Source organism: Rhinatrema bivittatum, chromosome 8 (assembly GCF_901001135.1).
Source record: "Rhinatrema bivittatum chromosome 8, aRhiBiv1.1, whole genome shotgun sequence".
Lineage (NCBI taxonomy): Eukaryota > Metazoa > Chordata > Amphibia > Gymnophiona > Rhinatrematidae > Rhinatrema > Rhinatrema bivittatum.
This window is the reverse complement of record NC_042622.1, coordinates 207,313,956-207,327,137: the sequence shown is the minus strand read 5'-3', so window position 1 is coordinate 207,327,137 and position 13,182 is coordinate 207,313,956. Positions and strand designations below refer to the sequence as shown.

Here is a 13,182-nt window from a genome sequence, read left to right as displayed (position 1 = left end):
GTGCAGTTAGTATAGCTGTGTTTAAAAAAGGATTGGATAAGTTCTTGGAGGAGAGAAGTCCATTACCTGCTATTAAGTTCACTTAGAGAATAGCCACTGCCATTAGCAATGGTTACATGGAATAGACTTAGTTTTTGGGTACTTGCCAGGTTCTTATGGCCTGGATTGGCCACTGTTGGAAACAGGATGCTGGGCTTGATGGACCCTTGGTCTGACCCAGTATGGCATTTTCTTATGTTCTTATGTGCATATATTACCAGATTTTTCCATATATTTTTACACCACCTTATTGACTTGTGTAATTGAAATTATACTTGTCTTTTTTCTATAGGTGGCTGTTTTTTTGGGTGGGTGGTCTGGATGAACTGGTAGGGGTTTAGGGTGAAGTGCTAGAGGGTCTAAGTGAACTGGTGATTCCAAGAATGCATACAAGTAAATATTTTCACAAGTAGAGCACGTGCTTACTTTATAAAATACTTTCCTTCACATTTATATCTGGGTTATTACTTGCAAATTAAGATTATTTGCGTAAAATATGCCTGTAATTTATAAAATGGTTATAAAAAATTGTCCCAACATTACAAACTTAAGGGGACACAGTGTTCTTTCAGGGCAGAAGTATGTGGTACTTTATAAAACTGCAACTCCTGCAACAGAGTTTATAAAATAGCATACATTTCTGCAGGCCACTTAAACGCACAAATGGTGTACCATGGACAGTTTTGAAAATCTGTTACCTGTTTGTTACCTATGTACAACAGTATCAAAGGTCTTGCTGAAATCCAAATATACATCTTGTACCCTCCCCTGATTCATCTCTCTGGTTACCCAGTCAAACAAATTAATTAGATTCATCTGACAAAATCTACTTCTGATAAAACTATTGCTTCAGAACTTGTAATCATTGGATTCCAGAAACTGCAGTATTTTGTTTTAATTCTGACTGTAACCCAGTGTAGACTTACGTCACTCTAAGTTTTCATTGTAATATTGTAGCAAAGTAACATAGTAAATGATGGCAGATAAACACCAAAATGGTCCAGTCAGTTTTCTCAGCAAGTTGCTTAGGGTGGTAATTGCCACTGTATGCAACTTACCAGTGCCTTCTGTTAAGGATAGTAATTGCTGTGTCATGTAGCTTAACCCCCCCCCCCCCAGTGCCTTCTGTTAATTGTAGTAATTGCTACTCCGTGCAGGTTACCCACCCCTTATGCCTTCTTTTACAGGTAGTAATTGCCACTCCATGTACTTTACCCCTTTCCCTTTGCCCATGCCTTTTGTAAAGGGTAATAACTGCTGCTCCATGCAGGTTTCTCCCATTTAGAAATACACCTAAATTTAACATACAGGTTACCCCATTTTTTTCATTTTCATCCTTTGGGTACTAGGGATCCTCTGTGTATCCCCATGCCTTGAGACTATCTTAGGAAAAGGTGGAATAGAGTCATTTTTGAGACTTTTATCTATAAAAAGAAAAAGGAAGTTAGTAGTTATAAGTTTTAAAATCTGCTTTGTCATGGGAATACTGACTTTAACTGTTACTGCACCGTGTGTGTGTAGTAATGTCACAGGATAAAAAAAAGAATGTTCTCTGTCTCCATCAACTGGATGTGGAACTAAACCCAATCATTCTGAGCAGGTGTAGCAGAAATAAAGGAAAAATTAACAGGTAAGTTGAAATTTTTTTCTTACCTGTATATGGTGCGGGTAACCCGCACCACACCCCTTGTGTATGTATGCAACAGGTTTTGCATTAGCTTCCTGTCGCTCTTTCTGGCATGGCACAGACATTCACAAGCTTCTCCCTGCTGGGCTCCCTTTCGTTTCTGCCCATCTGGAATCACAAAGCAAAGGTCTAGATATTATTCTGTTATGATCTATTTTCAAGGTCTTACAACTTTTCAGTAAGCTTTTGCACTCTGGATAGGAACTTAACATTATTTGCCATGAGATAATTTGCATCATACATTCTTACTAAATGTTCTTCCAAATTACAGATCTACTTTTCCTATTGCCAGTTTCGACAGCTATCTCCTTATGTATTTGGTTGGGTTTTTTTTGTGGATTCTGCTGACTGATGTATCTTATGTTTCATTGCTTTCATTTTCCAGTTCATGCCACCAGCTTACTTTCTCCTGATTGTTTCATGAGCCCTGAAACTAGCTATTGTGCACCTTTATATTGAGGGTTCATCAGGAGTTGTGTATAGACTTGTGCTGCTGCTTCATCTTTTAACTTTATAGGTTTCATTGTATGAGCTAATGTTCTATGATCAGATTATTTTTACTGAAATATATCAGTCTGACTTGGGTGATGTCTTATTACACAGTCAATGATTAGTCCAGTATCACCAGCCACTGGAGTCTGGTGAGCAAATCAGGAAACTAGAGCTGACATCCCAACTGGCATTTTTTTCTTTGCAGATGGTAGTCCCCTCAGCACAGCATGTTAGTCGATTTCATCAGTAACTGCTCAGTTTAGATTTCTTCATCCATGTTTCCTGTAATACTTTAAAGAGGAACCAGATCCCTAGATCTTAAATTACTGCATATTTGGTGTGTATTTATATTCAGTGCATTCCATCTTCATCTACTCACTAATGTCTGCCTGCACACCTTAATGAGAGCAGTTTTGACAGATTTAAGGGTGTTTCCAAATGTTGCCAAAGGGAATCTGTAAATATCTGAGTGTGAGTGACTTTATTATCCTTTCATATTTCTTAGGTGGACACGGCCAGTGAGATGGAAGAATTGGATGTTGATAGTATGTCTCTTACTCCAGAATCAGAGGACCGAGCACCTGCAAAGCTGCAGGTCTTCCTAGCTCGATATAGGTATAAAATTATTCTATGCTTTTTTGTAGTTCTAGTAGAAAACAGGACATGGGAATTGAAATATAGCCATTGGAGGTAAGAGCAGAAATGTAGGAATAAAACAGGGAAAGATGGTGGGAAAACTAAGCAGTAGAATAGCTGAAGTGAGAGCAGCCATGCAGCAGATTAAATGTGCAGTACATGAACAAGGAAGGACTGATCTGGAGTAAACTAGTGACAATGAACAAAAATGAAGCAGAAAAACAAAGGAAGTGAGAGTAATAGCACATTGTTGATTAGAAACAGAAAATAGGAACGCACAAAAACAGTAGAAATTTTAGAGTTTTAATGAAATGGTAAAGCTTAGGAGGTGTAAAAGAAGGAATGTAAAAAAAACTTGTAAATTCTGCCAACGGTATATATAAAAAAAAAAAAAAAATTGTAACATGGAAATAGGAATTGTTTGTGGCAGTGGCAATCTGTAGTTAATACATTATAAAAAATATATTTATATGCATTTTACAAAAAGATACAATTGTATGAACACAACAAATATTTACAATCTTAAGAAAAAATAACCCTCTTTCCCCCTCAAACTCTGAATCATATATGTTGATAAAGACATTCTCCAAGGACAGGCAGGGTGGTAGTCTTCATGAATGGGGTGAAATCATCAGATGGAGCCCGGCACGGAAAACTTTTGTCAAAGTTTCTAGAAAATTTGATTGGCACACTGAGCCCAGCATGCCACTAACCAAGTGTCCACGTGGGGTCCCTCTTCAGTCTCGTCTTTTCCACGAAGCTTTTGCCTCGCGATCATGGAGTTCGCGCTTGTTTTTTTTTTTTCTTTTTCTGCAGTGTTTGTATATCTGGTGTCGCATAGGGTATCTCAAGTTCTTGGGTTCTCTTCTTTTGCAATCTGGTAATTCCTTCGGGTTTTCACGGTCGATTGCAGACTGTATCGCACCTCGGGGGCTGCTGTCCATCCACCGCACACCGTGTTCTTTTTGCAATGGCATCATCTGGCTTTCGTCTGTGCCCCCAGACAAATTCTATCATAGACCCCACGAGGTCTGTGTCCTCTGCCTGTGATCTCTGTGCCCAGATGACCCCCAAGGGCTGTCGGGCATGTTTGGACAAAATGGAAAAGTTATTCAGCCCTAAGTGTTTGGATCTATTATTGACAGGGACCTCTACCCCACTTGGGAAGGAAATCCCGGACTCGACCCCTTCAGGGTCGCCCCCACTGCTGCTTCTCGGCCCCGAGATGGGAGCAGGGAACCGGGTGCGTTCTTTGTCATCTCGTTCCCAGTCAGGTTCTTCTCAGTCACCATCTGTTCCAGGCAAGGATCGAGGTGGACATCAAGAAAAGTTGAAGAAGCATAGCTATCGGTAATCTTCCTCCAAACCGGACCGTGGGCAGGCATCGGATACATCAGTGCCTCCCCCCAAAGTGGTCTCGAGTGGAAGAATCAATTACCACTGATCCTTCTGAGGCCACTCAGTGGCCTCTACCAACACCGGTGGAGGGCCTGGTGTCTCCCAGTACTCCAGGGGACATTCAATTCTGACGACGACTCAAGCCATTTTAACATCAGCTGCCTTTGAGGAGGAGTTGGAGAGGCGCATGCAGTTGGTGGTCAGCTGGGCCCTGCAGGGCCTCGAGCCTCTGGTTCCTCCAGAACCGCCACCACCGCAGGAGCTGACTCCGCTGGTGCTTGCACCTTTACTGGAGTAGCTAGATATGCTACTCAGTGTCCTGCCGGCACAGATGCCCCAAGCCCCTTTGCAGCCGAAGGGAGCATCAATGCTGCTGCCACTGGTTCCCATTCCAGTGAGTGATTCCCCGGACAAGGAAGGGTTGTTGGGCTCGATGGCACCCTGCCACCTCCCGGCTCTCCTGGGGCCATCGGAGTCAGTGCCATCGGTGCCCCTGGTCCTCCCAAAGCCTTTAGTGCCCTCGGCACTGTTGCAGCCTCGAGCCCCTCCAGTGCCCTCTATTCTGACGAGGCCTGCGCTCCAAATGCAATTGGGTGCTCGGCCCCCCGTATCTCTGGATGGACACAGTGAAGGGGAGGCTGTTTATGATCCTTAGGAAGAAGAGGCATCCATGTCCTCCTCCGAGGAATTGGAGGATTTGCCCTCTCCACCGGAGGAGTGGTAGAAATCCCCCTGAGGATCTTTCCTTTGCTGGATTCGTCAAGGCCATGGCGGAGTCAGTGCCTTTCCACCTCTTAACGGAACAGGACTCTAGGACCAAGATGCTAGAGATCTTGCAATTCCTGGATGCCCCAAAGGAAGTGGTGGCTGTCTCAGACCATGACATCTTTGACATGTGAGCCCGCCTCTGGGAACACCCTATCTCTGTGCCACCAGTGAACCACAAGACGGATGCGGTTTATCTGGTCCAGTCTTCCACTGGTTTCAAATAGCCAACAGCTCCCTCACCAGTCAGTGGTGGGAGAATCAGCCTTGAAGAAGGCAAAGAGGCTTCATGCTCATGCCTCAGCTCCCCCAGGCAGGAACAGAGTTTTGGACGCTCTCAGGCGCCGGGTGTTCCAAGGTGCAATGTTAACAAGCCAGGATTGCATGTTACTGATTGTATATGGGTCAGTACTCCAGGAATCTATGGAAATAGGCCCAGGAGTTTGGAGAATGCCTCCCACAGCAGTTTCAGTTCTATAGGGTAGTGCAGCAGGGCCTTGAGTGTGATAAACACGAGGTCCACTCTGCATATGATGTCTTCAAGACATCCATGAGAACTGCCACAGCAGGCATCAGGTCTCATCATATGACTTGGCTGCATGCCTCTGATCTGCACCCTGAGGGACAGGACCGCTTGGTAGATTTGCCTTGTATGGGTGAAAATCTGTTTGGCGACAGGATTAAGGAGGCGGTAGCGCAACTGAAGGACTACCATGAGACCCTTCAGTTGTGTTGGCCAGTACTTCTGACACCCAACCTCCCAAGAACCCCCTCTCAGCATTACCCGAGGCACCCCTTTTACCAGCCGCACAAGTACTATCCACCAACACCTAGGGGTGAACCTCAGCCTCCAGTAAGACTGAAGTCGAGACAACCTCTCCTACACCCCGCCCTGGGGGTTTTGAATGACCCTCAGGGAGCATGAGCCAGTCTCATATGCGTGGCATCAATTCCCCAGTGGGGGGTCAGCTACAGCTATTCGCAGACCGAGGGACTTCGATTACATTGGATCTTTGGGTTCTGTCTATCATGCACCGTGGCTACAAGTTGCAATTCTTTTTAACAGGGGGGACCTGATCAAGAGGAATCTTTAATATCTCAGTAACAAACTTTTTAAAAGTCTGCAAAGGCAACTCTCCCATGACTTTAGGGAAATTTAAGAGTCTTAAATTTAAGTGTCTCAAATAGTTCTCTACTGACTCCAATCTTCTTAGAGATGATAGTCTCTCACTCACAGAAACCGCACTTAAATCTTGTAGTTTTTTCACATCATCAGTTACCTTTGTTAGAACTTTCCTTGATTCGTTTGGTCAGTCTCAATCTTGTTCATTCTTTTAGAAACTTCCTCCAGTCTGTAGGCCTGTCCGTCGAGCTTCATGGCATTCCCTGCTACCAAGTCCCAAAGGGCATCGAGCGTAACAGTCGTCGGTTTTGAAATTCTCTGTGGGTTAAACGGGGCAGTCAGCTCAGTTAATCTCTCTCCACTGGCTTCACTCTCCACCACTCTCACAGCTTCGGCGGAGGAAGGAGGAGAAACAGCCCCCCCCTCTGCTACAACTCTGGGCTTGCCTCCCAACTGAGCATGCCCAAGGGGGTTTCCCGACGGCGTCTCAGCAGGCACAGGCTGCAGCAGTAGAGCTGCTTGAATCGGCGTCTTAGGATCGGGAGGCGTCAGCGATAATTCCCCGGGTGAGTATGGGGCTCCTTTCCCTTCCTCACCAATGGGGGTAGACGTCCTCGCTCCTGATGTCGCGGTCGCGTATTGATAAATCAACCGTTGCCCCTCGAGATTCTCCGGGGTGGGAGGAAAAATCCGGATTCTCCCCTTTCTCTTGTGGGGCATTGTTATTCAGGAAAACAGAGTCGCGGGAAACTTTAAAAGATGGAGGCTATGGAGCTAATCAATATGCGACTGCTCCCGCGGCCATCTTGGTTCCTCCCGTAAAGATTCAATTTTGTATTTAGTCTCATGCAGGATGTTTACCCTGTTGGACTCTATGCCATCCCGGACATAAAGCGCCACACCTCCTCCTGGGTGCTCCTCTCTGTCATTGCGATATAATTTGTACCCCGGTATAGCACTGTCCCATTGGTTATCCTCTTTCCACCATGTCTCTGAGATGCCAATTAAGTCTGTCATTCACTGCTCTACATTCTAATTCTCCCATTTTACTTCTTAGACTTCTGGCATTAGCATACAAACATTTTAAAGTTTGTTTTTTGTTTGTATTTTCATTCTGCTTTTTAATTGATAGGGATAAGTTAGAATCGTTTAGCTCAGGTGAATTTTTAGTTACTGGCACTTGGACTATTTTTCTAATTATTGGAACCTCACTGTTGGGATGCCCTAATTCTAATGCATCATTAGTATCCTTTGAAGATACCTCTCTCCGAACCATGCGCTGCTGAGCGACTGTCGGTTTCCCCTTTGTTCTAGTTTAAAAGCTGCTCTATCTCCTTTTTAAACGTTAGCACCTGCAGTCTGGTTCCACCCTGGTTAAGGTGGAGCCCATCACTTCGGAAGAGACTCCCCCCTTCCCCAAAAGGTTCCCCAGGTCTTAACAAAACTGAATCCCTCTTCCTTGCACCATCGTCTCATCCACGCATTGAGACTCTGGAGCTCTGCCTGCCTCTGGTGACCTGCGCTTGGAAAAGGGAGCATTTCAGAGAATGCTACCCTGGAGGTTCTGGATTTAAGCTTTCTACCTAAGAGCCTAAATTTGGCTTCCAGAACCTCCCTCCCACATTTTCTTATGTCTTTGGTGCCCACATGTACCACGACAGCCGGCTCCTCCCCAGCACTGTCTAAAATCCTATCTAGGTGACGCGTGAGGTCCGCCACCTTCGCACCAGGTAGGCATGTTACCAGGCGATCCTCATGCCTACCAGCCACCCAGCTATCTACATTCCTAATAATCGAATCACCAACTAAGAAGGCCGATCTAACCCTTCCCTCCTGGGCGGTAGGCCTTGGGGAGATACCCTCAGTGCGAAAGGGACAATGCATCACTTTCAAGGACATCTGGATCCTCGGCCTTCTCGGCGCAGGGGAAAGACCGGGCCGAGCATTGTGGGGAGATCCCGGGAAAAATTGACACTGGTTGCTGTCGATGCACGGCACCGGTTCCGGTGTGGCACCAGCAGCTGCCATGCCACCACCGAAGTGACTCCGTGGTGAGGAGGCCCCTTCCTCCAACAGTCCGAGGAGTCCCAGATGTTCTCCACAGATACCATACCAGTGCCGGGCACTGTACCTCCTTGGTGCTCCAAGGAGGCGCTGGTGAAGCCTCATCCCCTTTCTCACAGGGCTTCCAGGAGGAGTTGGACAGCAGGATGCAAAGAACGGTACTCCAAGCCCTACAGAGCTTTGAACCATCCCCCATACTGGTGCCGGAGCCCACGCCAACTATCTTGGCGCCCCTGCTCACGTGTCTGGACGTCCTACTTGGAGCCATCCCAACGCAATCGGTGCCCGAGGGATCTTCAGTTCTCACAGGACAAGTAGGATGGTGGTCCTCACATATGGGTGACATCACAGGATGGAGCCCAATCATGGAACACTTTTGTCAAAGTTTCCAGAACTTTGACTGGCCCCTACTGGGCATGCCTAGCATGGCACTAACCCTGCAGCCAGCAGTGGTCCCCCTTTAGTCGTTTTTTTTCCGCGCAGCAGTAGCCTCGCAGTTAAGGAGCTCTGCAGAGATTCCTGACAGGAGTTTTCCTCACGGAATTACTAAAAGTTAATTTGCCCCACAGGAGTCCCTCCTTCAACTTTTTCAAGCCGCGGTACTCCGGTAGGTTTTTTACCCGTTCTCCATCGATTACCGTCGAGTTTGGCCCTTGCGGCCTACTGGCCGTCAACCTACCGCGGCTCAATTTTTGCCATGGCGTCGGGGTTCTGTTGGTGCCCGGACTGTAATTGCACCATGTCCATCACAGACCCCCATAAAGTCTGTGTAATGTGTCTTGGACGAGAGCACGATGTCTTGACCTGCACCAAATGTGCCCTAATGACACCAAAAGGTTGCAAGGCCAGAATGGAGAAAATGGAACTTCTCTTCCGTGCTCAAACCCCGACTCCATCCATTGCATCGACGTCATCAGAACCGGCTCAGACAACTTCGCGCCAGCATCGACCACCGGCCGGTGACTGTCCGGCATCAATGACATCTCGGCCTTCGACACTCTCTACTCCCCCTCAGGACCGAGGGGATCGTAGAGACAAACATTGCCATCGACATCGAAAGTCTCGGACCATCGAGGAAGCGAAATCATCGACCGCGCCATTGTCCGAGCCGCCATCGAAGAAACCCCGTCCAGAAAAGGCACCGACCTTTTCGGCGACCGGGTCACCGAGGCAACCCTCACCCGACAGAGGCGGAGTCGCTGCTCCCGATACCCTAACGTTGGACCCTCGGCTATGCCTCTGCCGCCTTCTTCTGTTTCGGAGCCGGGGCTGCTTGCTCCAGGTCTCCGAGAAGAACCTGGACCGGATGGTTCAGGAGGCCATCGACAAGGTGATGCAAACGACTCCAGGTTCCTCCGCCACAGACACTGGTACCGATTGTGGAACCGCCCACCGACCCGATTCAGCAGCATTAGCACTGCTGCTCTCCAGGATGGAAGCGCTCATTGCCGCTTTTCCACCAATGGATCCCGGGTCGCCGATGGCTCCGGTGCCCTCCCCCGCTTACTCTGTCATCGGGAGGAGAAACAACATTCCGCATCCTCCATCGGGAGTTCTACCTCAGCCATCGATGCCGATACATCCATCGCTACGGTCCAAACATCGGTGCTGATACGCCCGTCAGCGCTACCAAGCCATCCATCTATGCCCTCGATGCCTGCGCCAGTGCCTTCGATGCCTTCATCGGTGCCTCCAATTATTCCTTCGATTCCTTCGGAGCCTAGACCAGGACCCTCGGGTATCCCACCACCCCATCCTCCTCTAGTTCCTAGAGGGGCAGATGCTGATCCCTACGATACCTGGACTGATGATTCCTCCCTAGACACCAATAATTTGCCTTCACCACCTTCACCCACTGAAAGTACTAAGCGTTCTCCCCCAGAGGACCTTTCCTTTATAAATTTTGTGAAGGAAATATCTGAATTGGTTCCCTTCCAATTACAGACTGAACAGGATGATAGACAGCAGATGATGGATTTGCTACAATTCCTGGATGCTCCCGAGGAAATAACCACCAGGTTCTTCTGGATCTCCTCAAGAAGAACTGGGAACATCCTAGCTCCATTGCTCCAGTCCACAGAAAAGCTGACACTACCTATTTGGTGTAGTTAGCTCCGGGTTTTCAGAAAACTCATTTGGATCACCAGTCTGTAGTGGTAGAATCTGCACAGAAAAGAGCAAAGAGATCAAAGCGTCACACTTCTTTTCCCCCTGGCAAGGAACAGAAGTTTCTAGATGCCATTGGTTGCCATGTCTTCCAAGGATCAATGCTCATCTCCGAATTGCCGCTTTTCAGCTCTATATGACCCAATATAATAGGGTCATTTTTAAGCAGATTCAAGATTTCACAGACTCTCTGCCTCAGCAATTTCAAGATCAGCTCCAAACCTTAGTAAACAAGGGTTTTGAGGCAGGCAAGCATGAGATCAGATCATCTTACGATATCTTTGACACTGCTACTATGGTATCTGCAGCCGCTATCTCGGCAAGGAGATGGGCCTGGCTCAAATCTTCCGACCTTTGCCCTAAGGTACAAGACAGGTTATCTGACCTACCCTGTGTAGGAGATAATCTGTTTGGCAAACAGATTCAACGGACGGTGACGGAACTTAAGGACCATCATGAGACCCTAAGACAGCTCTCTTTGATGCCTTCTGACTACTCTTCAAAACAGTCCTTCCAAAAGGAGTCAAAGAAGTCATTCTTCCGCCCGAAGAAGTCCTACCTGCCACCAACCAGATCCCGTTCCATGAAACCTTTTCAAAAAGCCCAGTCTCGTCAGACATGGAAACAAAAACAGCAAGTAGCTCCTCAACCAGGTCCTGCTTCAGGTTTTTGACTTTTACCTTGAGAGCAGCAGCCACCTTCTATTGCCTCACATACCAGTGGGAGGTCGACTGTGCCACTTCAACAACATATGGCACTCAATCACCTCAGACCAGTGGGCACTGGCGATAATTGCTCAGGGTTACCATCTGAACTTTCTCTCCATGCCACCAGACTCCCCACCTCTACCGACGTGGAGAACATCCGATCACTCCATCCTTCTGGATCAGGAGGTCTTCCTCCTTCTCCAGTCCAAGGCAATAGAACCCGTACCCTACTCTCAGCACGGTCTAGGATTCTATTCCCGGTACTTTCTAATCCCCAAGAAATTGGGAGGTGTTCGTCCTAATCTGGACCTACGGGCCCTCAACAAGTACCTCCAGTGAGAGAAATTCAAAATGGTAACCTTAGGCTCGCTTCTTCCTCTTCTACAAAGAGGAGACTAGCTCTGCTCTCTGGACCTCTAGGACGCATACACTCATATTGTGATAACTCCATCTCATCGCAAATACCTGAGGTTTCTAGTAGGCCCCAAGCACGATCAGTACCGAGTGCTTCCATTCAGCTTAGCGTCTGCGCCACAAGTCTTCACAAAATGCCTCGTAGTAGTTGCAGCCTTCCTAAGAACTCAGGGTGTTCACATCTACCCCTATCTAGACGATTGGTTAATCAGGGCTTCCACTCAGCAAGCTGCTCTGTCGTCCCTCAATCTAACCTTACACACTCAAATTTCATTAGGATTTCTCGTCAACTACGACAAATCCTACTTAGTCCCATCTCAAACCTTGTGGTTCATTGGGGCAGACTTCGGACACCTTGCAGGCAAAGGCTTTTCTGCCTCGACAGCGAGCTCTCACCCTCATATCTCTTGCGCACCAACTGCAGTCTCATCACTCCACGACTGCACGCCACTTTCTCATCCTCCTGGGACACATGGCGTCCTCAGTTCAGGTCACACCAATGGCCCGTTTGGCCATGAGTCATGCAGTGGACTCTAAGGTCTCAATGGACTCAAAGCATTCAGCCCCTGTCGACCATAAGAACATGCCATACTGGGTCAGACCAAGGGTCTATCAAGCCCAGCATCCTGTTTGTAACAGTGGCCAATCCAGGCCATAAGAACCTGGCAAGTACCCAAAAACTGTCTATTCCGTGTTACCATTGCTAGTAATAGCAGTGGCTATTTTCTAAGTCAACTTAATTAATAGCAGGTAATGGACTTCTCCTACAAGTACTTATCTAATCCTTTTTTAAACACAGCTATACTAACTAACAGCTATACCATTGTCCACGTAACCGACTCACTCAGTCTCTTGCCTGGTGGAAAAATCAGATCAATGTCCCTCAAGGCTTGCCCTTTCCAGGCTCCAGACCCCTCAATTAACTCTCACCATCGATTGCTTCCAACCTCGGCTGGGAGGCCATGTGGCCAGTCTGCAACACAAGGATCTTGGTCCCCAGAGGAAGCCAAATACCAAATAAATTTCCTGGAGTTTATATACCGGCATTCATTAAACAATCACATCATGCTGGTTTATCCCAGGACAAGCAGGATGCTAGTCCTCACATATGGGTGACATTGGTAATGGAGCCCTATGTATGGAAAAACTTCTCTAAAAGTTTCCATGAAACTTTTGACTGGCACCAGAGTGCCTACTGAGCATGCCCAGCATGCCATGATATTCCCTGCCACAGGGGTCTCCCTTCAGTCTTCTTTTTTCCGCGAAGCCACTTAGCATCGCGGTTCTAATTGGAGTCCTGAGGTGAATTCTGAGGTGTGTTTATTGTCCTGAGGTGTTTTATTGTTCAATTGTTCTATGTAAGCCCCCTACTCTTTGGGCATTTAAAAGTTGTATGTAAACCGGATTGATTTGTAGTTCCTACAAGAACTTCGGTCTATAAAAATTAAAAAATAAATAAAATAAATAAAAAAATAAATTCACCACCTTAAAAAGTTTATCTTTTTCGGAAAAAAATTAATCCCACCGCAAGGGGTTTCCCTTCGACAACACCGCGGTAACTTTTTTTCCCTTCGGTTTCCGGCCAAGTACCGAGATTTTTGGTTACGCCGTCGACGGCTGTCCGGCAACATGGCCTCCGGGTTCAAGAAATGCCCGAACTGTGCGCGTAATATGTCGATAAACCGACCCCA

General features: G+C 47.1%; 1 protein-coding gene across 1 annotated transcript in view; it reads left to right on the top strand.

Moving 5' to 3' along the window:
- The window catches only part of TSPOAP1 (TSPO associated protein 1), a 1,024,985-nt gene that overhangs the window by 531,110 nt on the left and 480,693 nt on the right, over window positions 1-13,182 (top strand). Inside the window, exon 16 of the mRNA XM_029613537.1 lies at window positions 2,724-2,833. Coding sequence (XP_029469397.1) covers window positions 2,724-2,833 — 110 coding nt within the window. The remainder of the gene's footprint in view (window positions 1-2,723; window positions 2,834-13,182) is intronic.